The sequence below is a fragment of the Chiloscyllium plagiosum genome, chromosome 17 (genome assembly GCF_004010195.1).
Source record: "Chiloscyllium plagiosum isolate BGI_BamShark_2017 chromosome 17, ASM401019v2, whole genome shotgun sequence".
Lineage (NCBI taxonomy): Eukaryota > Metazoa > Chordata > Chondrichthyes > Orectolobiformes > Hemiscylliidae > Chiloscyllium > Chiloscyllium plagiosum.
The window spans coordinates 549719-577660 of NC_057726.1; the positions used below are offsets into that span (position 1 = coordinate 549719).

Below are 27942 nucleotides of genomic sequence, written 5' to 3' on the forward strand. Positions count from 1 at the left end.
GGATGTAGAAGCTTTGGAAAGGGTGCAGAGGAGATTTACTAGGATGTTGCCTGATATGGAAGGAATGTCTTACGAGGAAAAACTAAGGGCCTTGAGGGTGTTCTCATTAGAGAGAAGAAGGTTGAGAGATGACTTAACAGAGACATACAAGATAATCAGAGGGTTAGATAGGGTGGACAGGGAGAGCCTTTTTCCAAGTATGGGAACGGCAAACACGAGGAGACGCAACTTTTAAGTGAGGGGAGATAGGTATAAGACAGATGTCAGAGGTAGTTTCTTTACTCAGAGAGTAGTAAGGGTATGGAATGCCCTGCCTGCATTGGTAGTAGATTCGCCAACTTTAAGTGCATTCAAGTCATCATTGGACAGGCATATGGACGCACATGGAATAGTGTAGGTGGGATGGGCTTCAGATTAGTATGACTGTTTGGCGCAACATCGAGGACCGAAGGGCCTGTACTGCACTGTAACGTTCTATGTTCTACGTAAACCTTCTCTGCATCCTCTCCAAAGCGTCCACATCCTTTTAGTAATGTGGCGACCAGAACTGTACACAGTATTCTAAATGCGGCCGAACCAATGTCTTGTACAATTTTAACATGACTTGCCAGCTCTTCTACACAATACCCCGTCCAATGAAGGCAAGCATACCATATGCCTTCTTGACCACTCTATCCACTTGTGCAGCAACCTTCAGGGTACAATGGACCTGCACTCCCAGATCTCTCTGCTCATCAACTTTTGCCAAGGCTCCTCCGTTCATTGTATAATTCGCTCGAGAATCAGTTTTGCCGAAATGCATCACCTCACATTTGTCTGGATTGAAATCCATCTGCCACTTTTCCGCCCAACTCTCCAGTCTATCTATATCCTCCTGTATTTTCTGACGGTCCCTTATGCTTTCTGCTACTCCACCAATCTTTGTGTCATCTGCAAACTTGCTGATCATACCAACAGTTCCCTCTTCTAGATTATTTGTGTATATTACAACAGTGGCCCCAACACTGACCCCTGCGGAACACCACTGGTCACCTTTCTCCATTTCGAGAAACTCCCTTCAACTACTACTCTCTGTCTCCTGTTGCTCAACCAGTTCTTTATCCACCTAGCTAGAACACCCTGCACACCATGTGACTTCACTTACTCCATTAGTCTATCATAGGGAACCTTATCAAACGCCTTACAAAAGTCCATGTAAATGACATCAACAGCCCTTCCTTCATCTATCAACTTGGTCACTTCCTCAAAGAACTCTATTAGGTAAGGCACGATCTCCCCCGCACAAAACTATGTTGCCTATCACTGATAAGCAAACTCTTTTCTAAATATAAATAGATCCTATCCCTCAGTACCCTCTCCAACAACATTCCCACCACCGAAGTCAGGCTCATTGGTCTGTAGTTACCCTGAATATCCCTACTACCCTTCTTGTACAGGGGCACATGAGCAACCTTCCAGTCCTCCGGCACCTCACCTGTGTTTAAGGATGCCACAAAGATATCTGTCAGGGCCCCAGCTAATTCCTCTCTCACCTCCCTCAGCAACCTGGGATAGATCCCATCTAGCCCTGGGGATTTGTCCACCTTAATAACCTCTAGCCTACCCAACACATCTTCCCTACTTATGTCAACATAATCCAGACTAATCAAACTTCTATCTCTACACTCATCATGTTCCTCTCCTCAGTGAACACTGATGCAAAGTAATCATTCAGAATCTCACCCATTCTCTCAGGTTCGACACACAGCCTTCCTTCATTATCTTTTAGTGGACCAATCTAGCAAGCGGGTAACTTTCTCTAGTTACCCGCTTGCTTCTTATAAAAGAATAAAAGGCTTTCGGATTCTCCTTACTAAAGCTATTTCATGACCCCTTTTAGCCCACTTGATTCCTCGTTTAAGACGTGTCCTACTCTTCCGATATTCCTCTAGGGCCCGTTCTGTTCTTAGCTGCCTAGACCGTATGTACGTTTCCCTTTTCCTCTTGGCTAGTCATAAGATTTCTCCTGTCATCCACGATTCATGAATCTTGACCTTCCTATCCTTTGCCTTCAATGGGACATGCCTATCCTGCACTATCTTTGAAAGCCTCCCGCATCTCAAATGTTGACTTCCCTTCAAATAGCTGTGTCCAATCCACATTTCCGAGCTCCTGTCTAATTTTGATATAATTGGCCTTGGTCCAGTTTAGTACTCTTCCCTTAGGAACCACTCTCTTCTTTATCTACGAGTATTCTAAAACTTACAGAATTGTGATCACTGTTCCCAAAGAAATCCCCCACCGCAACTTCCACCACCTGTCCTGGCCCGTTCCCCAGTACCAGGTCCAAGATGGCCCCTTCCCTCATCAGACTCTTGACATACTGCTCTAGAAAACTCTCCTGGATGCTTCATACAAATTTTACCCCATTCAGACCTCTGACGCTAAGTGTATCCCAGTCAATGTTGGGAAAATTAAAATCTCACATCACCACTACCCTATTGCCTCTACATCTTTCCATAATCTGTTTATCTATTTGTTCTTCTACCTTACGCTCCCTGTCGGGAGGCCTGTAAAACAGCCCCAACAATGTAACTGCACCCTTATTTCTCAGCTCCACCCATAATGCCTCACTACCCAACACCTCCATAGTGTCCTCCTTTAGCACAGCCGTGATACCATCCCTGACCAGCAATGCAACTCCAGCCCCCCCTATACTTCCCTCCGTCCTGTCGGAAACATCTATATCTTGAAACATTTAGTTGCGAATCATCATGCCCTTCCTTCAACCAAGTCTCTGAGATTGCAATAATGTCATACTCCCAGGCACCAATCCAAGCCCTAAGTTCATCTGCCTTACACAATATACTCCTTACATTAAAGTAGATGCATTTCAGGCCACCAGTTCTTTTGTGTTCACCTGCTCTCTGCCTACTCTTCCCTTTTTTAATGCTATCTTCATGATTCTCAGTCTCCAGTTTCCACCTCGCTGCCTACTTGTTTTCTCTTCTGGATCCCAGTCCCCTGCCACATTAGTTCAAAACCTCCCCAACAGCAGTAGCGAAAACAGGTGTACAGTAAATGACAAAAGCCACAAAAGAAAAAACTTCTTTACATAGTTTCTGGTCAAGATTAAGAATGCACTGCCTGGAAGTTAATGGAGACAATTTCAATTGGGGTATTTAAAAAGGCAGTAGATTCATTTGAAAAGAAAGATGTTCAGGGTTACAGGGAGGAGAAGGACAATGGCATGAAATGGAATGCTCATTTAGAGAACCGGTGCAGACATGCTGGACTTCTATATTGTGACAATGCTTCGATGTGGTGAAAGTGATCAGCACCTCCAAGAGAATGGAGTCAATAGCTCGTTTCATGCACAAAGTGAACATGGGGCATGAAGGAGAGCACCAGAGGATTAGAATAGGGCAGGAAGGGGGACTCGGCACGATGGCAGCGATTCTGTAGAACTGCTGTGGACAGCTCTGCCTCACAGCCAAGGCATACTGGTGTTTTTTGCCATCCCTGGCCAACTTATGTGGTGGAATTATTAGTTTAAAACCTTACAGAACACATATTTGGTCATATTTGGGAGTGGGAAGGATGCCAAAGGGAAAAGGAGCAAGTAAACAGCAGCAGGGAGGACACTCCCCTGCAGCACCTACCACACCAGAGACTGCAGCAGCAGCCTCCCCTAAAACCCCCCCCAGGGACCTGACAGACTCACAGGAATTGGCTGCGGCGATGGAGAGACTTACCTTGAAAGTTGGGGCTGTGATTGAGGAAATCCGTGGGGAGATTTGTGCCCAGGTCCAATCCATCGCATCCATGCTGCAGAAGCATGAGCAGGAGATCCAGGGCATTGGGGAGAGGTTGGAGGAGGTGAAGGGTCGAACTAAGGCCTCGGAAGCTGCGATGGAGTCCTCATCCAATGGGATCCAGGTGCTGGAGCGAGAGGTGCAGACCTTGCGAGACCATATCGACGACCTTGAAAATCAAGGTCAGAGGATAAATCTCCGAACTGTAGGGCTCCCTGAAGGTGAGCAGCCAGTCAGCTTCTTTGAAAGCTGGCTGCTGAAGTTTTTGGGCCTTCACATTTGAGTCCAGCAGGCTTCAGATTGAAAGGGCGTATTGGGTTACAGTGCACAGGTCAGGGCCGGTGCAGCGTTCCCGCTCAGTCCGAGTGCACTTCCATTCATAGGGACAAGCAAAAAGTCATAGAAGCTTCTAGATTACTGGGAAATGATCCGCAGGCACTGCTGTACAAGGGGTAAAAAATAATGTATTTCTAGGATTCCTTAGCAGCTTTAATTCGAAAGAGGAAGTCCTTCGATGAAGTTAAAAAGAGGCTGAGGAACCTGGGCATCCAGTACTCCATGAGATACCCCGCAGTGCTCCATTTCAGCCACAAGGACTCAGTTTATACATGAGACTCAGCGGATAAAGCTAAAAACTTTGTAGACACTTTAAAATAGACGGACTGGCCTGAAGAATACGGTTAATGTTTGTTCTCTTTTCCTTCTTTCCCCATGTTTTCCCTTCCTTTTTTTTCTTTCTTTCTCCCTAATAATTTCTTTTTTGGAATATGTTGTACTTTTTTTTTAAATACCTGGATTTTCTGATGGGAAGTTTTGTGGATGTTTTGTTGTTTCTCCCCCTTTTTTTGGTTTGTTGTTTCTCTTTTAGTCACAAGTCGGGGTGACATGAAGCCAGGGATGGGTGGAGTGCTCATCCTGACTTGGTCTTTTTTTTCTGTTGATTTAAGGATCATCTCCTTGTTTTTTTTCTCTGGCCTAAGGCTGGGGCACAGTGCGGGTTTGAAGGAGGGGATGGGTAAGGCGAGTGCTCCCTGTGGGCAGGGGGAATGAGTCCTCCATTCAAGATTTTATAGTTGGTTTTCTTTGTAGTAATAGTTGTTTATAGTTATGATAGAGTAGTTTTTGTATATATAATTCTTCGACTCTATGAATCGACGCTTTGTAAGCAGGATTCTCCCTCCCAGGGGTTCAAGGGTGTCTCAAAGGGGATATGGCTAAGTGTCTTATTAAATGGTGCAGCTGGGACATTAAGGGAAGTCATTTGCCTGTTAAAAGGAAAAAAAGTGCTTTCTAGCCTTAAGGGGGAAAGGGTTGATATCGCTTTGTTGTGGGGAAACCCATCTTGACAATGGGGAACACCTGAAATTACAACAGGGGGGTTATGACAGAGTATTCTTTTCTACTAAAAGTTGGGGAGTGGCGGTACTTATCCAGAAAAATCTTCCATTCACATTATTAGAGCAGGTGAAAAATGAGCAGGGACAGTTTGTGATACTTAAAGCCCTGACACATGGGGAGGAATATGGCATTTTAAATGTCTACTGACCTCCATTGCATCCCCTCAAAGTTTTGATTAATGGTTTCTCTAAGTTGACTTATGCGAGGAGTTGAGGCTGGTGGATATTTGGAGACGTCTTCGCCCTACCAGCAGGGACTTCACTTTCTTTCAAACCCACATAAATGTCACAGGAGGATTGACCTCTTTCTGGCTCCCTTGGCCCTTTTGGATTAGATTATGGGTTGTAAAATTGGAAATATAGCTACCTCTGATCACGCAGTAGTATATTTGGAGGTTAAGGCCAAGAGTGGAAGGACTAGGTTTGCGGCACTGGCATTTGGATCCACTACTCCTTAAGGATTCCAAATTTGTGGAATACCTCATGAAGGAGTTTCAGGAATTTTTGACTATCAACTCAGACATGGCTAGTAGTCAGTCTATGCAATGGGAGACTGCTAAGGCCTTTGCTAGGGGCTTAGCTATTTCCTGTTCACCTAGCCGGAAACGACAGAAGGAACAGCAGCGTTTACTCGAGACGCGGTTGAAAGCCTCAGAGGTGGCACATTTTCGCGGCCTTCGGTGACTAAGCTACAGCGGATCATGGCCCTTCAGGCTGCCTTAAATTCAATACTGACACAAACCACAAAGAAAGAACTTGCTTTTGTTAGACAAAGGCTGTTTGAATATGGGGATAGATTAGATTAGATTAGATTACAGTGTGGAAACAGGCCCTTCGGCCCAACAAGTCCACACCGACCCGCCGAAGCGAAACCCACCCATACCCCTACATTTACCCCTTACCTAACACTACGGGCAATTTAGTATGGCCAATTCACCTGACCCTGCACATCTTTGGACTGTGGGAGGAAACCGGAGCACCCGGAGGAAACCCACGCAGACACGGGGAGAACGTGCAAACTCCACACAGTCAGTCGCCTGAGGCGGGAATTGAACCCGGGTCTCTGGCGCTGTGAGGCAGCAGTGCTAACCACTGTGCCACCGTGCCACCCACAAAGCCCATAGGCCAGGGAAGTATTTAGCATACCTGACTAGGAAAAATCGTGCTCCCCAATCCATTACTGCAATCAGAGACAGCGCCGGCATCCTTACATACGATGCTAAAAAGATTAATGAGGCTTTTCGGAGCTTTTAGTCTGAACTGAATCGGTCTGAAGGTTGCGAGGACAGGAGGGCTAAAATGAGACCTTATTTTAAGAACCTGGATCTCCCAGGGGTGACCTTGGAACAGGCCTCTCTCCTTAATGCCCCTTTGACAGTTCAGGAAATACAGGAGGCAACTAAGCAACTTTAGAGTGGGAAAGCACCTGGCCCGATGATCTCTCGGATGAGTTTTATAAGGAGTTTATAGGGATTCTGTCAGGGCCGATGTTGGAGATGTATAATCACTCACATATGCATGAATGCCTACCACCATCTTTGAGAGAAGCTAATATTTCCTTAATTCTTAAGAAGGGGAAGGTTCCTTAGGATTGTGCCTCATACAGGCCCATCTCTCTATTAAATTCAGATTTCAAGATTCTGTCCAAGATCCTGGCACTGACATTGGAAAGGGTGTTGCCCCATATTGTTAAAGAGGACCAGACAGGCTTTATAAGGGGCCGTAGGTCCTCTAATAATATTAGAAGTTTGCTAAATATAGTCCAAATTTGTCAGCAATGATCGATTGAGGGGTTGGTGATTTCCTTAGATGCAGGGAAGCATTTGACCGGGTGGAATGGCCATATCTTTTTTAGAACAGTTTGGGTTGGGTGGGGTCTTTGCTAGGTGGGTGGAGGTTTTATATCACCACCCCCTGGCCGTGGTCATCACCAACAGGGTGAAGTCTGGGAATTTTAGGATTGGTAGGGGTAGTCGGCAAGGCTGCCTCCTCTCACCATTGTTGTTTACGTTGGTGATAGAGCCACTAGCAGAGGCCATTCGTCAGAACGTCCACATAAACGCTCCAGAAGCAGGATCGAGGGCACACAAGATTACACTGTATGCAGATGATGTCCTTCTGTTTTTGATCGAACCCAATGACCTCCGTACCCCATTTGATACAACGTATCAATACATTTGGGGCTATTTCAGTAAATAAGATTAACTTTGCAAAATCACGAGGCTATGCCTTTGGGGAACCTTAAGGATGTGCCAGAAGTTGAAGGTGGCCCTCAGTTCCCTTTTAAGGGTCACAGGCAGGGTTCCGGTACCTAGGCATTTTTAATACCCCCAAGTTTGATCTGTTATTTCGTACTAACTTTGCTCACTTGTTCGACAATATTATTAGGTGAGATATCCAGAGATGGGAGGCTCTTCCAATTTCATGGCCGGGCCAAATATCTCTCATTAAGGTGAATGTTCTTCCTCTTTTGCTTTAACCCATGCGTATGCTTCCTATAGTGTTTCCCAGGTCAATGCTGTGGAAGCTTATGGAATGGTTTGGTTCCTTTGTCTGGCAATAGTGGGCAGCCCCTCATCAAATTTACTAAATTGCAGTTGCCTCGAGGGGGAGGAGTTGATTTCCCAGACACCAGGAGGTATCAAACGAGTTCCCTGCTGTCCTTTGTCTGCGATTGGGTCGGTAATGATCCAAACTCAATATGGCTGGATATTGAGGCTCCCAGGCAAAGTGCCCTCTTATTAACCTGTTGTTCATGGATAGGATGAGGCCAGTTATGGACCATTGCCAGAACTCCATTGTCATTAGTACAGTCAAGGCATGGAGGGCAATGTCAGAGTGAGGGTTGTTTATCCAAGACTTCACCACTTACACCTATAGTTGGCATGCCAGGGTTCCGACCAGGGATGATGGACTCAGGGTTCAAACCATGGGCAGCAAGAGGAGTTTCTAGTTTGGGAGACTTGGTTGAGGGGGAGATTATGATATCTTTTGAGCAACTGAGATTGAAATACGGGTTACCCAGCAGAGATCTTTTCCATTTTTTTTCAGGTTAGGGATTTCATCCAGAAAAAGACTACGTTTCTCGCTAAGCCCTATAAGCCCGAAACATTACACAAGCACCCTTTCGGTTAGTGCCCTCTATCGCCTGCTGGGTGGCAGGACCTGGCAGGATAGTAACTGGTTATGTGAAGTCTGGGAGCAAGAGCTAGGAGTGGAAATCTCTTCTGAAACATGGGAGAACATATGGGAGAATACTCGAAAGATCTCAATCTGTAGTAGGACATGTGCTACACAGTTAAAAGTTCTGCACAGGGCTCATCTGGCGCCAGACTGTCTGGCTAAGTTTAAAAAATGGGCATCTTCAGTGTGCCCCAAATTAAAATAAGTACAGGTACTCTTACCCATTGCTTCTGGACATGCCACAGGCTCCGTGTTTATTGGAGCGCTGTGGTGGGAGAGATAGGGAGGGTTTTGAGGACTGAAGTCAAAGTAGACCCAATATCTCTCCTCTTAGGTCTACCGAATTTACCATCTTTAGACGGGCATGGGAAGTAACTATTTAATATTCTTGCACACTGTGCAAGGAAGAATATTCTGATTAACTGGATGTCTGAGAACCCGCCGGGCTTGCTGAGACGACAGAAATTAATTATGGAGCACCTTCCCTTGGACTCTCTTTTTGTTTACAAACATGGTGCAACACACAACAGACCATTTTTTATAAGACATGGCAGCCCTACTTGAGTTATTTGGATATAGATTTGTCAGTTATCTTAACTAGGGCGTTTGTTTAACCAGGATGGTTAGGTTTGTCAAGCCCTGGGCCCTGGAGGGGGGTCTCCTGACTTAATACGGTATATATACAATGCTCCCGTTCTTTTGTTTTGGAGCTTTGCGCTGAGCATAGCTGTTCTGTATTCTAAGGTTTTTTTTTTATCTATTAGTTATTTACTGATTTATTGGTGTTGCTTTGCACAATGTTAGGGTTTGTTTTGTATTATAGGGTAGGTTAATAGTTCGCAGACAGTAGTTGTAGAGTAATTTGAGGTTTTTCTTTTTATTATACTGATATTTGTTATTGATTGTACTTTTCAATAATTTAAATGCTTGTAAAGTTAAAAAAAATTTGCTAATAAATATATTTACAAACCAAAAAGGGCAGAAGCATCTGAACAGAACAGATAGTGACAAAGGAGATTATGTGCCCTTCACACTGGAAATGAAAGTGGAAGAGGAGGAATTTGATACAAGTCAAACATGAAATGTGGAATTGAGGCGACGTACTGGCTTGACTAATTCATTGGTTACTAAGTGGAAAGCTAATAGACTTAATGGCAAATGATCATAAGAAGAAATAGAAATAGAAGGGCAGATGAGCTTAGGGAGGGAATTACAGAGCAGAGACCATACATCACCAAAAAATGGCTCTATTAAAATTGGGGTCTGCTCAAAAATCCAGAATTACTGATATGATGGACAAGAATTTCAAAAATGGCTCCTGGCTTAGCAACTTCTCAACATTAATCACAAAGCAGTGGTAAGCAGGACCTGGTGCAAATTAGGACTGCAGCAGCAATAGTTTGAATGAGATAAGCTTGACACAATGAAAAAGATGGGAAGCTGATCAGGAAAGTATTGAAATAGTCAAATCTCAATATAACAATGGCATGAACAAGGGTTTCAGCAGAGCTGTGAAGGTGGTGAGGAAATGCAAGGGAGGTAATGGTAAGCAGTGTTGCTGCTGGAGAGGAATACAACATCAACAGTACAGTACAACAGATGATATTCTCTGTGACCTGTAAGATCATTTGATTAGATGCTTCAGAGATTATGAAAACTGCTTTTATCACAGCTTTCAGTACACAAGATAACTCAAAATAACACTGCCTGTCATTAAAGTAAAACCTCCACTGAATAATTATAGCTGAGATCAAATGTCCTGAGGTTCAGAACTCATGCACAAAGACCCACTCACCAAACCCACACACTAGCCTTGTCGCCATGGTGATACGAGAACACACCCAAACCTCCCACACTGATGAAACACATGGTGATCACCACTCAGAACACATACCCAACGTCACCTCTTTAATCAGCTCCGAAGCACTATGGCAGCCTTGGACAAGCATCCGTGTCCATGTTGACAGATCCCGGTGAGTCTCCACACGGAAAACATGCATTTCAATGCCTTGTCGTGACCCAGTTCTTGTCGCAAATGATAGATCGGAACTAATGCTTGGGGATCCTCGTGCTGACCCTGAGTGAACCAACCTGAGAAACAGGGAAAGAAAAATGGACATCAACATAGCAGAAAGTTAAGTATCTTAGACCAAACCATCTTCAGCTGTTCACCAATGACCCACGTTCCAACATAAGGTCAGGAATGGGGATGTATGCCAATATATGAACCACCCAGCACCATAATCAGGTACTGTAATAGTCCTTGGTCATATAGAGGCACATACGAAGTAACATTCATGCTATACAATTGCTGGACAATGGGCATCACTAAAAAACACTAATCTGATCGCTGGCCCTTAACATTCATTGGGATTACCATCACTGAATCCTTCACGTTCAACGTTCTGAGGGTTATCATTGACCAGAAACTGAAATAGGCAAGTTACATAAGTATAATAATCCAATCTGCAGAGAATAGAACTTTACAGTTTAGCGAAAGTAGGAGTTCAGTGAAGGGAGGGTGCTATTTCTTGTAGTAGGCTTTGCATGCTGAGGAAGGAGTGGTAACATCCAGTGTCAGACACAGCCCAAGTGTATAGCTCAGGGACTTTATAGGCAGCATGGAAATTCAGTGCAGAGGGGAAGAGATGCACTTTACTTGCCTTTTTTTGGACTCTTAGTTTGGAATATCATTTTTAAACAGGATAAATTCAAGTCCAGGATTGTGGGCCCAGCATAAAACGAGTGACACAGGAAAACTGGAAGAAGAAACAAGGTAAATGAGCTTGTACTATAGATTGAAATTGGTGCATATGCTGTTGTGGGCATCACAGAGATGTAGTTGCAAGGGGATCACGACTAAGAACTAGTGGGCAGCAAAGTGGCTAAGAAGCTAGCACGGCTGCCTCACAACTCCAGGGACAGGGGTTCCACTCTAGTCTTGGGCAACTGTTTTTGTGGAGTTTGCACATTCTCCCAGTGTCTGCGCACGGTTCAGCAGAGTGCTATGTTTTCTCCCACAGTCCAAATATGTGCAGATTAGGTTGTTTGGCCATCGAAATTGTCCAGACTGTGGTTCAGGGACGTGCTGGATAGATGGGTTAGCCATGGCGAATGTGTTGTCAACAGTACAGGGTAGGGGCTGGGTTAGGTGAGATGCTTTTTAGAGGATTGATGTTGATTTAGAACATAGAACAATACAGCACAGAACAGGCCCTTCGGCCCACGATATTGTGCCGAACATTTGTCCTAGTTTAAGCACCCATCCATGTACCTATCCAATTGCCGCTTAAAGGTCGCCAATGATTCTGACTCTGCCACTCCCACAGGTAGCGCATTCCATGCCCCCACCACTCTCTGGGTAAAGAACCTACCCCTGACATCTCCCCTATACCTTCCACCCTTCACCTTAAATTTATTTCCCCTTGATTTGATAGGTTGAACGGCCTCTTTCAAAATTTCTGTGGGAATTTTATGTTTTTTAATATCCAAGGATACATGTTCTATCAAGAGGATAGGCAGCAGTGGTGGGGCTGCTTGCTATTAGGAAATAACATTAAATTGATATGAAGAATTAATTTAGGGTAGGACAGTGTAGAATTTGTATATATACATTTGAAGAACTGGAACAGAGAAAAGACCCGGATGGGAGTTGTACACAGGCCTCCTAGCAGTAGACTCAGATATACATTACGAAAACAGACCCTTCAGTCCAACTTGTCCATGCCGACCAGATATCCCAACCCAATCTAGTCCCACCTGCAGCACCCAGCCCATATCTCTCCAAACCCTTCCTATTCATATACCCATCCAAGTGCCTATTAAATGTTGCAATTGTACCAGCCTCCACAACTTCCTCTGGCAGCCAATCCACACACGCACCACCCTGTGTGGGGAAAAAATTGCCCCTTAGGTCTCTTTTATATCTTTCCCCTCTCACTCTAAACCTATGCCCTCTAGTTCTGGACTCCCCCACCCCAGGAAAAAGACCGTGTCTATTTATCCTATCCATGCCCCTCATGATTTTACAAACCTCTACTGTATAAAGTCACCCCTCAGCCTCCGACGCTCCAGGAAAAACAACCCTAGCCTATTCAACCTCTCCCTATAGTTCAAATCCTCCAACCCTGGCAACATCCTTGCAAATTCTGGATTAGTGGCGCTGGAAGAGCACAGCAGTTCAGGCAGGATCCGAGCAGCAGTAAAATCGATGTTTCAGGCAAAAGCCTTTCATCAGGAATCATTGTTTTTACCTAACATCCTTGCAAATGTTTTCTGAAGGCTTTCAAGTTTCACAACATCCTTCCAATAGAAAGGAGACCAGAATTGCATGCAATATTCCACGCCTAACCAATGTTCTGTACATCCAGAACATGACCTCCCAATGCCTGCACTCAATACTCTGACCAATGAAGGAAGGCATACCAAACGCCTTCTTCACTATTCTATCTACCTGCGACTCCACTTTCAAGGACCTATGAACCTGCAGTCCAAGATCCCTTTGTTCAGCAACAGTCTACAAGATTTTTTTTTTTAAAAGAAGCTTGTGGTAGAGGGAACAGGCAATTCTGGATTTGGTGACATCTAACGCTGCAGACTTAATTGGGAAGCTTAAGGTAAAGGAACCCCCAAGAGTGCAGTGACCATAATATGATGGAATTCAGTTAGCGAGGGAGAAGCTTAAATCAGATGTAATGGTATTACAATTGAGTAAAGATAATAAAGACATGAGGGAGAAGCTGGCCAGAGTTAATTGGAAGGGGAGCCTAGCAGGTAAGAGAGTGGTGCAGCAATAGCAAGAGATTCTGGAGGTAATTCAGGAGGCACAGTAGAAATTCATCCCAAGGAGTATTGAATCATGCTAAGGGAAAGAAGGCAACGATGGCTGACAAAGAAAGTCAGGGACAGTATAAAAACAAAAGAAATAGCATACAATGTGTTGAAGACTAGTGGGAAGCCTTTAAAAGCCAGAGGGCAACTAAAAATAGCAATAAGAGAGGAGAAGATGAAATATGAGAATAAGCTACCCTGTTACAAAAAGATGATTGTAAGTGGTTTTATTGATATATAAAAAAGGTGAGAGAGACACAATTGGATCACTGAAAAATCAGGCTGGAGAAGTGGAACACTGCACAAAGAAATGGCAGAGGAATTGTACAGACACTCTGCATCAAACTTCATGGTGGAAGACACCAGTAGCAAACCAGAACTCCAAGAGAGTCAGGGGAGCAAGAAGTGAAGAGATAATGCTAGGGAAGCTGAAAGGTACAAACGTCTGGGAAGGCTTTGATGTTGATCTTTCAGGAAACATGAATTATAGAGGGTGCCAGAGAACTGGAACATGTCTAACATAATACCCCTGTTCAAGGGGAGGCAGACAGAATATGGGAAATGATCTGACCTCAGTTGTTGGTAAGGTTTTAGACTCTATTATGAAGTATGATAATGCAGTGTACTTGGAAGTGCATAGTAAATTAGTGCTGAGTCAACATGGCTTCGTCAAGGGGAGTCGAGAGTGTGGTGCTGGAAAAGCACAGCAGGTCAGGCAGCATCCAAAGGGCAGGAGAATTAACGTTTTGGGCATAAGCCCTTCATCAGGAATGAGGCTTGTAGGCCGGGGGCATGCTGAGACTTGAATGGGGTGGGGGGTTGCTGGGGATAAAGTAGCTGAGAATGCAATAGGTAGATGAAGGCGGGAGAGAAGGTGATAGGTCAGAGGGGAGGACTGAGCGGATAGATGGGAAGGACGATGGACAGATCAAGAGACAGCGCTGAGTTGGAGGCTCGGGTCTGGCATTAGGTAGGGGTATGGGAAATGAGGAAACTGGTGAAATCCACATTAATCTTGTGTGACTACAGGGTCCCAAGGCGGAAGATGAGGCATCTTCCTATCTGACCTATTACTTTCTCCCCCACCTTCATCTACCTATGTAGTTGTATCTAAATGCACATAGCGGCCCGAATAAAATTACTGAATTAACAGCACATATAGAGACACATGGATATGATACTGTGCCAATTACTGAGACGTGACCACAAGGAACGCTTCATCAGAGCTGAGGGGAAATGTATGCTTGCGCTCTCTCCATAGATGTTGCCTGACCCGCTGTGATTTCCAGCATTTTTTGCTAATAGTACAGATTCCAGCATCTGCAGTAATCTGCTCCTGCTTGAGGTTTTTGTTCATTTTTGATAGTAAGGGAAGCAGTTTGCCATTTTGGTACTGAAGCAACGTTTACACCAATGGTGTGACTAGTGCATTAGTGGGGCTTAGTTATCAGCATATTCCTCCTGTCACATTTATTGCACTCTTCAGACCTGGTTGCTAGCAGTGGGTGACTCTGAGTGGGCGATGACCACAGGTCTCTGTTCCATGGGACGCTGTTGTAAAGCAGCATGTCTTTATCAGTAAGGACGACCACCACCGGCTTCCAGTGCTGCCTTCCACCTTCAACTTTCTGCTGCAAAACAAAGAAAACCCCATTGCTGAATAAGCACGAGATCCTGACTTTGCAACCTAACCCACCACCCAAACAGGACTACACACTGTCTGGGAGCTTCTCTCCCTAACTGTCAGGCACTGGGAAATCTAACACTTGTGTACCAAGGCACTGCTCTCCTCAACACAAGAACACTGTAGACTGAATCCTCAGACACCAATCAGTTCTCAACCCCATCATAGGTCTAAACAGAAATGAGCACAGCTGTAATGGGTGGAGCTTGGAATCAAGGGCCAAGATGAGAGCACTTCTGATGGCAACACACACATTGAATTATAAGACTTTAGAAAGGATTCAGAAAATATTTTAAGAACATTCCAGAGCTGGGATCTTCAATTACATGGATAGAATGGGGAAGCTGGGGTGGGTCTGCCCAATGAGAAGGCTGAAAGGAAACTTGATGGAGGGATGAGAATAGAAAGAAACTGTCACAATTAGCAAATGGGTACCAACTTAAAATGACTGACAAGAGAAAAACAAGACACTTTTTTATGTTAGTATCTCAAGCATTCTGCCTGTGGGCATGGTGGAGGCAGATTCAATTAATTTTAGAAAAGGTTTTGGATAATTATCTGATGAGAACAAAATTGCAAGATTATATAGAGAGGGGTATTAGATGAGCCGCTTCTGTAGCCAGTTGGCACAGACACAACAGGCCAAATTAGGAAATAAAATTAAATTGATATGAAGAATTAATTTAGGGTAGGACAGTGTAGGATTTGTATGGATACAGGAATGAAGAGCATGAGTAGACCATTCTGTCCTTCAAGCCTGCTTTACCATTCAATAAGATCATGGTTGACCCCACTATTATCTCAATTCTCCCTTTCTGTTTGCTCTCTCCCATAACCCTCAAATTCCTCGATCATCAAAAATCCATCACTCTCATTCAAATCAATTGATTGATTCAGCCTCCATTGCTCTCCAAGGGAAAAAAAAGAGATTAATAAATCTTCAGAGGAAAAAAAAATCCCTTTTCTATGTTAAAAGGGAGATCTCTTACTCTTAAATTGTGTTGCCAGATTTAGTTTCCCTTACAAGAGGAAACATCCTCCAGGTATCCAAACTATGCAGTCTCCTTAGAATTTTATACATTCCAATATACATTTTCAAATCAAGCAGAGTCAGCATGGCTTTATGAAAGAGAAATTGTATCTGACTAATTTATTGGAATTTGACAGGAAATCACAACCAGGGTAGATAGAGGGGAATCAGTAGATGTGTTGTATTTGGACATCCAGAAGGCATTCAATAAGGTCCCTCACAAAAGATTAAGCCATAAGAACCCACGATGTTGGAAGAACTACATTGGAGTGGACAGAGAACGGCTCATTTGCATGGAGCAGCAAGTAGGGATAAGGGGCTCTTTTTCAATTTGGTGAACTTTAACCAGTGAGATTCCACAGGGATCAGTGCTGGGACCTCAGCTGTTTATAATATATATTAATGACTTGGAGGAGGGAAGTGAATGTATTGTAGCCAAATTTGCAGAGCAGAAAATTAGGTGAAAAAGCAAGTTGTAAAGGGATACAGAGTTTACAGAGAGATCTTGCTAAGTAGCAAAAAGTTAGCAAATGGAGTGTAATGTAGGAAAATGTGAAGTTTAACCGTGTTATTTAAATGCAGAAAGCTGCGACACAAGCTGACTTGGAGGGACTTGTGCATGAAATACAAAGCTAGCACACAGGTACAGCAGGTATTCAGGAAGGCTAATGGAATATGGGTCCTTATTTTAAGGGGTTGGAGTACAGAAGTTAGGAAGTCCTACTACAACTGCACAAGGTGCGAGTGAGACCATATCTGCAGTTCTGTAAGCAGTGTTGATCCTCTTATTTAAGAAAAAGATAACATTTCATTGGAGGCAGTCCACAAAAGGTTCATGAGGATGAAGGATTGCTTTACAAGCAAAGGTTAAACAGTTGGGACTGTACTCACCGAAGTTAAGAAGAATCAGGGTGATAGAGTCATCGAGTCATAGAGATGTACAGCATGGAAACAGACCCTTCGGTCCAACTTGTTCATGCCGACCAGATATCCCAACCCAATCTAGTCCCACCTGCCAGCACCCGGCCCATATCCCTCCAAACCCTTCCTATTCATATACGCATCCAAACGCCTTTTAAATGTTGGAATTGTACCAGCCTCCACCACATCCTCTGGCAGCTCATTCCATACACGTACCACCCTCTGCGTGAAAAGGTTGCCCCTTAGGTCTCTTTTATATCTTTCCCCTCTCACCCTAAACCTATGCCCTCTAGTTCTGGACTCCCCGACTCCAGGGAAAAGACTTTGTCTATTTATCCAATCTATGCCCTTCATAATTTTGTAAACCTCTATAAAGGTCACCCGTCAGCCTCCGACGCTCCAGGGAAAACAGCCCCCGCCTGTTCAGCCTCTCCCTGTAGCTCAGATCCTCCAACCCTGGCAACATCCTTGTAAATCTTTTCTGAATCCTTTCAAGTTTCACAACATCTTTCAGATAGGAAGGAGACCAGAAGTGCACGTAATATTCCAACAGTGGCCTAACCAATGTCCTGTACAGCCACAACATGACCTCCCAACTCCTGTACTCAATACTCTGACCAATAAAGGAAAGCATACCAAACGCCTTCTTCACTATCCTATCGACCTGCGACTCCACTTTCAAGGAGCCATGAACCTGCACTCCAAGGTCTCTTTGTTCAGCAACACTCCCTAGGACCTTACCATCAAGTGTATAAGTCCTGCTAAGATTTGCTTTCCCAAAATGCAGCACCTCGCATTTATCTGAATTAAACTCCATCTGCCAATTCTCAGCCCATTGGCAAATCTGGTCCAGATCCTGTTGTAATCTGAGGTAACTGTCTTCGCTGTCCACTCCACCTCCAATTTTGGTGTCATCTGCAAACTTACTAACAGTACTTCTTATGCTCGCACCCAAATCATTTATGTAAATGACAAAAAGTAGAGGGCCTAGTACTGATCCTGTGGCACTCCACTGGTCACAAGATAGAGAATTCTTAAGGGGCTTGACAGGATAAATGCTGCGAGGTTCCAGACTCTCCCAGAGGGCACAGTCTCAGAATAAAGGGGCACCAATTTAAAGCTGAGTTGAGGCAGAATTTCTTCTGAGGGTTCACAGTCTTTGGAACTCCTTGTCACAGTAGCTGTGGGGCCAGAGTCCTTGTGTATATTTAAGACAGACAAGTTCTTGATCAAGGGGAAATCAAGGGTTACAGGTAAAAGGCAAGAAAGTCGACATGAGAAATGCTGGATCAGCTTGATCCAGTTGAAAGGCAGAGCAGGCTCATGGATCCAAACCATGTTTTCCTGTTCCTAATTTTGATGCTCTTAATGAGGTCCATCTTTCATTCTTCTAAACTCCAATGGATTGGATACAGGGCCAAGTTGCTGGTTGTTTCTTTAACTTTTCCTTGCTTTACTCTCTCGGCTTCTGCAATGAATACCCCCTCACCTTTTCAGGAGAAATAATAACAATGGTAATATCACTGGATTGATAATCCAGAGGCCAGAGGAATGAGGGAAGCAAAGGTTTACTGGAAAGAAGGAATGGAAACAGATGAATATTAATAAACAAGGGTTGTAGAAACCAGTGCCACTGAAAGCTGACATAATCTACATCCCTAGGTACTAAATGTAAGTGATCACAGAAACAGTAGATTCTGGAATTGTTCTGGTGGATTGGAGAGTTTGAAGAGTAAACTCAAATGTTTATCGCACAGAAGGAGGGCACTTGCCCCATTATGCCTGTGTTAAAGATCTGACGACCCTAACCCATTTTCAGATGGCAACGAGTATCCAAATAATGCTCAGAAGTTAAGAGTTTCAGTCCACCCTCTCAGGCGGTAAGTTCCAGACACCCACCACCCTCAGTAAAAAAAAAAAATGTTTTCAACTGTCTTCTTAGCCTTCTCTGTCTTAGCTTAAATTTATGCCCCCGGTAAGTGATTCCTCTACTAATGATCGTGTCCCACCTCCTGAGGTCCACACACAATCATTGCTGCCTCAACATATCCAATCTTCTCTCATAGCTTCTTCAGGTTTCCTGCTAAAATGACTGAACTGACATTTTTCTTCAGTTTATCATGACTGATGTAATTGTAACCCAAAATTATGCACCCTCATTATACAAAGAAGTGGTCGCATTGGAGAGAGTGCAGAAGCGATTTACAAGAATGGTTCCAGAAATGAGAAACTTCAGCCATGAGGGAAGATCAGAGTTGGAACTGTTCTCCTTGGAGAGAAGGTCGAGAGGAAATTTGGTAGAGCTTGCTAAAATCACGAGTGGATTAGACAGAGTATCGGGAGAAGCTATTTCCTCTTGTAAAAAAGGAAAATTAGGGGGCAGAGATTTAAGCCACATGCAATGTGATGTGAGAAAAACAATTCACAAAGCAAGTTGTTCAGGTCTTGAATGTACTGCCTGGAGATGTGGTGGAAGCAGATTCAACTGAGGCATTCAAAAGGGAACTAAACATTTCTTTTGGATAGTAAGAGTGTGAAGGGATATGGGGAAAAGGCAGGAGATTGACAGAAGATAAGAGAGGTAGTGCAGGCCCCCATTTGTGTGTGCATGCCACTGTGTCAAATGTCTTGGAAATCCGTGTACTCTAGAAAATTAAACACTATTTCCCCATTAGAAATCTATGCTGTCTGTCTATTCCTTATCAACCTACCTTTTTCCATGTTATTACTAATTCTACCCGAAGAATTGTTTCTAGAAATTTCCCTGCCACCGAAGTTAAACTAACTGGTCTACAATTGATGGCATTTTTGAACAAGGTTGTAATATTTGAAATTCTCTAGTCTTATGGCACTCTTCTAACAAGTGCAGGAAGACTGAAATATTATTGCCCCCACAATATCTATCCTCACTTCCTTTAAAATTCTCAACCTAACCGTAATAAGAGTACCACTTGCAACAGCTTCTATTCCTGTTCCTGCATACACCGTAAAGGATTTACTGTTACCTCCCTTCTCCTTCTATTTCTTATTTCAGTCCCTAATCTCCCAAATTCCTTTCACTGGTAATCAACATTCCCTTTAGATTTTTCTTCCTCCTGCCTGAACCTCCCAGCTCTATGCTCAGAAGTGGCTTATGGAAGTACAAGTTATGCAATGGCATGATGACTGCCACATTGGGGGCTTTCCAATGATTCAGGGGACTGAGCAACTTAGAGGGAATGCTGCTGACAACCATCTTGAAACTAAATCAGACCGCTTCAAACCTTGGAGTCACATATGCAGAGCCCTTAAGAGGAAAATAAATAACCAGTGGTCAAGGGCCACTGCTGCACTAGCAACCCACAGGAAAACAAAAGAAAAAAAAAAAGAGTTCCAGCAAGCAGATTCCATGGAGTGAGGATAAAAGCAAGGAAGCTGGTTTATTTCCACTGCCAGACACCAGAGGGACAGAGCAGATAAACACCAGTGTCCTGCTCCCATTCTACACTGGTATCACCTCAGATACCCTACCAGTAGTCACAGCCTGCTTCCAAACTGGCGCATTTATCAATGTGAATTTGAAGTGTAACACAAGGTAACCCAGAGTCAGAATATAGTAGAACAGGACTGTATTCAGCCAGTCATGTTGCTAGGTTACTGGAATAATGAGGTTCCCAAGCAGTAATACTATATAAACCAAGTCATGATTAGATGTGGAAACAGGCCCTTTGGCCCAACAAGTCCACACCGACCCGAAGCGCAACCCACCCAGACCCATTCCCCTACATATACCCCTTCACCTAACACTAGGGGCAATTTACCATGGCCAATTCACCTAACCTGCACATTTTTGGACTGTGGGAGGAAACCGGAGCACCCAGAGGAAACCCACGCAGACACGGGGAGAACGTGCAAACTCCACACAGACAGTTGCCTGAGGCGGGAATTGAACCCGGGTCTCTGGCGCTGTGAGGCAGCAGTGCTAACCACCGTGCCGCCCACTCTCCAACTTCAACCTAACACACATCTTGACTTTAGAAGCCAATAAGTAGCAACCTGAGAATTCTCTACCTGCTCAGCCAGCCAGCCAATATGCTGTATGGCCCTGCCACTTGGGTTAAGCAGCCCATTCAGCTCCAACAGTGCCTGAGGGATCAGCGCCGTGATAGTCGTGTGAATGGCTGTGAACCAAGCATGTGTAGCAACAGCATCCTTGCTCCGCAGAATGATTACATGCCTGCCATCAGGGGAGTGCAGTTCAAATAACCTGTGGGAATGACAAATAGGAAACAGAGGGTCAGAACCAGAAGACAGTTGCCTGTTTTTCTGAATAAAAAGAACTTAAAACAATAAAATATTCATGCGTGGCACAATGTGTATCAGTGTGAGAATGGGGGCTTGGGTACGTCAGAGCATGGTCTTATCAAGTGTCTTTTGGAAATCCAAAAACATAAAACATAAGTATAGTAGTAAAACATTCAGTCTGTCAAGCCAGTTCTGCTACTCTGTACAATCACGGTTGACTCTACACTTCAATGTCTTACTCACTCCATTCCCATAACCCTCCACGGAACTGGTAATTAGAAATCTATCAATCTCTTCCTTAAGTGTACTCAAAGACAGGGCCTCTACAGCCCTCTGAGATAGAGGGTTCCAAACACCCATAATAAAACAAAATCTCATCTGGATGCAAATAGCAGTCTCCATATTTTTAAATTGTACTCCCTCTACGGCAAGAATATCATTCCTGAGATAAGGAGACCAAAACGTCTCAGTACTCAAGGTGCAGTCAAGCTCCCACACAACCAAAGATTTCACTATTTCTACACTCAAATCATCTTGCAATGAGGCATATATTCCAATAGACTTCCCAATAGCTTGCTGCTGCATGATAGCCTTCATTGACTTATCAACAGGGATACAAAGGTCACTTTGCATACCTACACTTTCAACTTGTTACGAGTCAAGAAATAGTTTGGGCATTTCTGATACCAAAGTGACTCACAACAACTTTGGTTGACACAAAAAAATGGGAACAGGAATAGGCCGTTCAAGTCTGCTCCACCATTCAATATGATCATGGCTGATTGTACATCACAATACCCTGTTCCTGCTTTCACTCCATACCCTTTAACCCCCTTAATCCAAGGAACAATCTACATCCACTTGTTTAAAGCATTAAATGTTTTGGTCTCAATCACTTTCTGTGGTAGAGAATTCCACAGCTTACCTCCCCCCACACCTCTCTGGGTGAAGAAATTTTTCATTTCAGTCCTAAACAGAATACCCCATATCTTTAGACTGGGGCTCATAATCCTGGACTTCCTTGCCATGGGAAATATCTGTCGTGCATTTACCTTATTTAGCCTGGTTAGATTTTTATAGGTTTCCAAGAGATTCCCCCAACTGCTGCCCCCTCCCCCAATTCTTCAGACCTGTCATCTAGAAATCAGTCTGGTAAACCTCTCTTCATAGCCAGAACAGTCTTCGTCAGATAAGGAGAATAAAACTCCACACAAGACTCGAGGTGTTAATCACCAAGGGCCCGCATAATTATTTTTATATTCATTCGTGGGATGTGGAAGTAGCTGGTTGGGCCAGCATTTATTGTCAGTCTCTAGTTATCACAAGGTGGTGGTGAGCTACCAACTTAAATGTTGCAGTCCATGTGTTGTAGGTAGACCCACTTTGCCCTTATGGGGCTTAATTCCAGAATCTTGACCCAGAGACTGTGAAGGAGCAGCGATGTATTTCCATGTCAGGATGGTGATTGGGTTGGAGGGAAACTTTCAGATGGTGGTGTTCCCATTAATTTGCTGCTCGTGCCCTTTTAGATGAAAGTGGTTGCAGGTTTGGAGGGTTCTGTCTAAGATGCTGTAGGGCACCTTGTAGATAGCAGTGTGTACTAAGCATTGGTGGTGGAGAGAGTGGTGCTTATCAATGTGGTGGCAATTAAGCAGACTGCTTTTTCCTGGATGGTGTCAAGCTTCTTGACCGTTGTTAGAGCTGCATTTATCTCGACAAGTGAGGAGTATTCCATCACACCTGACTTTTGGAGTAAAACATTCATGAGCCTGTAGCCCAATCCTCTCACTCTGAAGGCCAACATACTATTTTCCTTCTTAGTTGCCTACTGCACCTACATGCATACATTCAGCAACTGGTGCACGAGGATAGGTTTTCTTGCACTTCCCCAAGATGTCAGAGTGTCCATTAGACCATATGAAATAAGCACAGGAGTAGACTTTTCAGCTCCTGAGGCCTGCTCCATTATTTAATGAGATCATGGCTCATCCGACAACCCTCACATCGACTTTCCTGCCTTTTCCCCATTAAACACTGAACCCTTTACTGATCAAGAATCTCCCTCAGTTTTAAACATATGCAAGCACTCAGCCACACCAGCTCATAGTGGCATGGAGTTCCAAAGACTTTCAAACTCCAGAAGAAATCCTCATCTCAGTCTTAAATTGACAGCCCTTTATTCTGAGACTATGCCCTTTGGTCCAAGAATCTCCCATGAGGGGAAACATTCTCTCATCATTCAGCCTGTCAAGCTCCTTAAGAATCCTATACCTTTCGATGAGATCACCCCATTCTTCTAAGTTCTAATGGGCAGAGTCCCAACCTGTTTAACCTTTGCTCATAAGACATTCCCTTCATAATAGGGATCATCCTAGTGAATGTTGTCTGAACTGCTTCCAATGAAATGATATCTCCCCATCAGTAAGGGGACCAAGAGGAGGTAATGACCTAGTGGTATTAATCACTGGACTACAAACCCAGAGACGCATGTTCTGCGTACCCTGGTTCAAATCACCTCATAGCAGGTTGTGGAATTTGAATTCATTAGAAATCTGAAATTAAGAGTCCAATGATGATCATAAATCCATTGTTAATTTTTTTTTTAAATCCACTTGGTTCGCTAATGTCCTTTAGGGAAGGAAACTGCTGTCCTTACCTGGTCTGGCCTACATGTGACTCCAGATGCACAGCACTGCCCTCTTGGCAATTAATGCTGTTCTGCCAGCAGTGCTCTCAGCCCATGAACAAATTTTAAAAACCTGTTCACAGCATTCTGTTGCACCTTATACAGTTGCAATAGGAGTTCCCTATTCTTACATTCCAATCCCCTTGAAATAAGGACCAACATTCTATTAGCCTTCCTGAGTGCTAGCTTTCTGTGTTTCATGCACAAGCACCCCACAGTCCCTTTGTGTTGCAGCTTTTCTCCATTTAAATAATTCTGTTCTTTGTTCTCATGTCTAAAATTAAAAACCTGACATTTTCCCATATTACACTCCATTTGCCAACTTTTTGCCCATTCACACAACCTATTAATATCTCTAAACTACATACCTCTGACAAGTTGCCTTTCCACTTGTTTGTGTGTTGTCTGTAAATATGGCTGCAGTACATTTACTTCCTCCCTCTAACTCATGAATACATGTTGGTCTACACAGAGGTCATAAATGTCTACAAGATCCTTTTCTCTTCACCCTTTCCCAATCCATCACCTATAACAAAATACAGTGTACTAATCTCATAGATAAAAGCAACATGTGATCTGGTATCAACTGCCACTTGGAGAATAAAGATACCATTCTCATGTGTGTAATCTCTCTTGAAAGGCCTACATCAATTTTTAGGCTATGTGCTCCCTATACCACCCCTATTTCGAGACTCTTTTTCTCTCCATTTACACTGGTTTAAACATTTAAAGGTAACAAAACAATCATCTCAATCTAAGTTTCAGGGAATGCAACTTATGTTGTATGAACTTTCCTTGTAATTTAATCCAGAATCCAAGTATTATTTAGTAAACAAATTCTACTCTCTCTAAGGTCAACATCTCATTCCTGAGGTTTAGTGGCCAGAACTAGTCAGTGACTCCCAGTGTGGTCTTAACAGAGCTTTAAAGCATGACTTCTATCAATTTGTACTCCATTCTCTAGATTTAAATGTCAGTATTCCATTCATTTTCTAAATTATTTCTGTATATCTTCATGATACTTTAATGTTTCATGTACCTGGACCCCAAAAGACCATTTGGGCCACCAATATTTCTACCTTTTAAATGACTTAGTAAACATCCAAAGCGGATGACTTCACACTTGCCAAATTGAAATTCATTTACACAATTGTGATCATTCATTTTATATCTCTTTGCAACTTTATGTTTCTATCTACTGCTTACAATGTTATATTTTCTATCCTTAAAAGGAAAAATTTTCTTCCATAAAACCATGCTAACCTTATGGAATTGTGTAATGTTTAAGTGTGGTATTACAACAAGCTTAATAACAACATTTTCTGAACAATTAATATTATTGCCAATTGGCCTGTAGTTCCATTTTCTATTAGTCACAATGTAGCTGCATCAATGACAGAACCAGGGGTGGGATACATCATACAAAAAAACAGAATGTAATCTAGCTCATACATTTCATCAGCCTAATTGAAACTGACATTTTTGATCACTTATTGTGATTAAGCATTCAACCTGCTCTCTGGATTAGGCATGCTCAGACTCCTTGTGATGTAGCACATCTTCAGCGGAAAAATCTTGCTGTCTTTGGCACTGTGATTTGGAGAACTGGAGCCAGCAGCTCCGAGATATGGAGAATGAGGAGGTAGACTATCCCATGCCAGGTCTGCTATCAATGAGGGCTTTTTCAAGTATGGCATCACTTCCTGGATATAAGTGACTGCAAGAGAAAGGTCACAGATCAAGCACAGGCAATAATTTAAACCATTCCTTTCTCAATTCTGCTGACTAAAACAGTGAGAGCAAGTGAACATTTACAAGGTGCTATTTCTATGGAAGCTACGGCGGCACGGTGGCACAGTGGTTAGCACTGCTGCCTCACAGCTCCAGAGACCCGGGTTCAATTCCCATCTCAGGCAACTGTCTGTGTGGAGTTTGCACATTCTCCGGTGTCTGCGTGGGTTTCCTCAGGGTGCTCCGGTTTCCTCCCACAATCCAAAAATGTGCAGGTTAGGTGAATTGGCCATGTTAAATTGCCCGTAGTGTTAGGGGTAAGGGTAAATGTAGGGGTCTGGGTGGGTTGCGCTTCGCCGGGTCGGTGTGGACTTGTTGGGCCGAAGGGCCTGTTTCCACACTAAGTAATCTAATCTAATCTAATATAGCAAATATTTATACACAAAATTTTCCCAGTGCAAACAAAATGCTACATTAGATGTTATCAACATTGTTCAATCAGGACAGGATGTAGCAAGAGACAGATATAACCGCAAAGTCCAATTCTGACAGCATTCTCCATCACCAGCACTATTTCAACCTTCAATGTTTAAAACTTCACATCTTTGTTTAAGTGTGCTCTGCAGATGTCTGAATCCCAGCTACACACCAATAACAATGGAAAACAAAATAAGGCAGCACTGCACTATCAGAAGGGCAGCACAATGCTGCATCATTTTGCTGGGCCTTGGAAAGCAACATTTGCAGAAAGAGGTGGAGGAACGGGCTACAAATGTTTGGGGAAGGGGTGCCCACGAATGAAAGGAGGACTGTGTATGAAATGGGGGGCTGCCATGACATCAGGCGAAATTTAATGCCAAGTGAATGAAGTTACTTTGGTCCTGACAAAACCTCAGTTTTGTTCAATCACCAACAAACAAGGTAAAGGTCAAAGAATTGCAATCAGCATATCAAACAGGATGAAAAGCAAGAGAAGCCACTGACACCTCTGAACTGTGAATCGAGTTGCTACTTGACCAGCCTTTGGGAGCGGCATGGAGCCAAGGTACATTATACAAAGTTACAGGATTCACAAAAATAAACCAGCAATAACTACACATATGGTGACAGCACAGGAAATATCTGCTCAGTTTGCTTTCAAATTTATCCTAGCAAATTAAATACCAGTTAGAACAGAGAGCTCTGTATAGTAATTAATAAGACTAAAACCATGTTCATTTGAGGAATGTACTTCAACAGGAAGTGATTAATTATAGGCTGAAACAGTCTAACATGCATTTACAAAAAGTCTTCAATCAGAATACTTTTCTGTTGGATGCAAGAGCTTAGAAGGCGCAGATGCTAGCTCAGTTTTCAGATACCACTGCGCTAGAAATAAAGTGATAAAGATTAAATTACAACAGAAATAATCCACAGCCTGTTCAGAGTCTAAGGGTACAGAATAGGTCTTTTAGGACAGAGAACGAGGAAACATTTCACCCAGAGAGAGGTTCGTCTGTGAAATCCTCTGTCACATGAAGTCGTTAAGACCAAAACATTGAAAGTTTAAGAAGTAGTTAGATACAGTCCTCAGAACTAAAGGGATTAAATATAGGGACAATGCAGGAACAGGATAGGATACGGAGTTGGGTGATCAGCCATGATCACAGTGAGTAGCTGAGTGGACATAAATGGACAAAAAGGTACAGTTAGTAAGTTTGCAGATGACACCAAAATTGGAGGTGCAGTGGACAGCAAAGAGAGTTACCTCAGATTACAATAGGATCTGGACCAGATGGGCCAATGGGCTGAGAAGTGGCAGATGGAGTTTAATTCAGATAAATGTGAGGTGCTGCATTTTGGGAAAGCAAATCTTAGCGAGTATTGAGTACAGGAGTTGGGAGGTCATGTTGTGGCTGTACAGGACATTGGTTAGGCCACTGTTGGAATATTGCGTGCAATTCTGGTCTCCTTCCTATCTGAAAGATGTTGTGAAACATGAAAGGGTTCAGAAAAGATTTACAAGGATGTTGCCAGGGTTGGAGGATCTGAGCTACAGGGAGAGGCTGAACAGGTGGGGGCTGTTTTCCCTGGAGCGCGGATGCTAAAGGGTGACCTTATAGAGGTTTACAAAATTATGAGGGACATGGATAGGATAAATAGACAAAGTCTTTTCCCTGGGGTAAGGGAGTCCAGAACTAGAGGGCATAGGTTTAGGGAGAGAAGGGAAAAATATAAAAGAGACCTAAGGGGCAACTTTTTCATGCAGAGGGTGGTACATGTATGGAATGAGCTGCCAGAGGATGTGGTGGAGGCTGGTACAATTGCAACATTTAAGAGGCATTTGGATGGGTACATGAATAGGAAGGGTTTGGAGGGATATGGGCTGGGTGCTGGCAGGTGGGACTAGATTGGGCTGGGAT

General features: G+C 43.5%; 1 protein-coding gene across 7 annotated transcripts in view; it reads right to left on the minus strand.

The window, feature by feature from the left end:
• The window catches only part of sntb2 (syntrophin, beta 2), a 64259-nt gene that overhangs the window by 24186 nt on the left and 12131 nt on the right, over positions 1 to 27942 (minus strand). For 2 of the 7 annotated variants that reach the window (XM_043706462.1, XM_043706461.1), the window contains exons 2-5: positions 25322 to 25526; positions 20890 to 21085; positions 14693 to 14832; positions 10269 to 10465 (exon numbers count right to left, since the gene is read on the minus strand). In XM_043706462.1, the coding sequence (XP_043562397.1) occupies positions 10269 to 10465; positions 14693 to 14832; positions 20890 to 21085; positions 25322 to 25526 (738 nt within the window). Of the gene's footprint in view, positions 1 to 3734; positions 3964 to 10268; positions 10466 to 14692; positions 14836 to 20889; positions 21086 to 25321; positions 25527 to 27942 lie in introns of those variants that run through there. The other 5 variants (XM_043706460.1, XM_043706459.1, XR_006314058.1 and 2 more) reach the window with 4 other exon arrangements.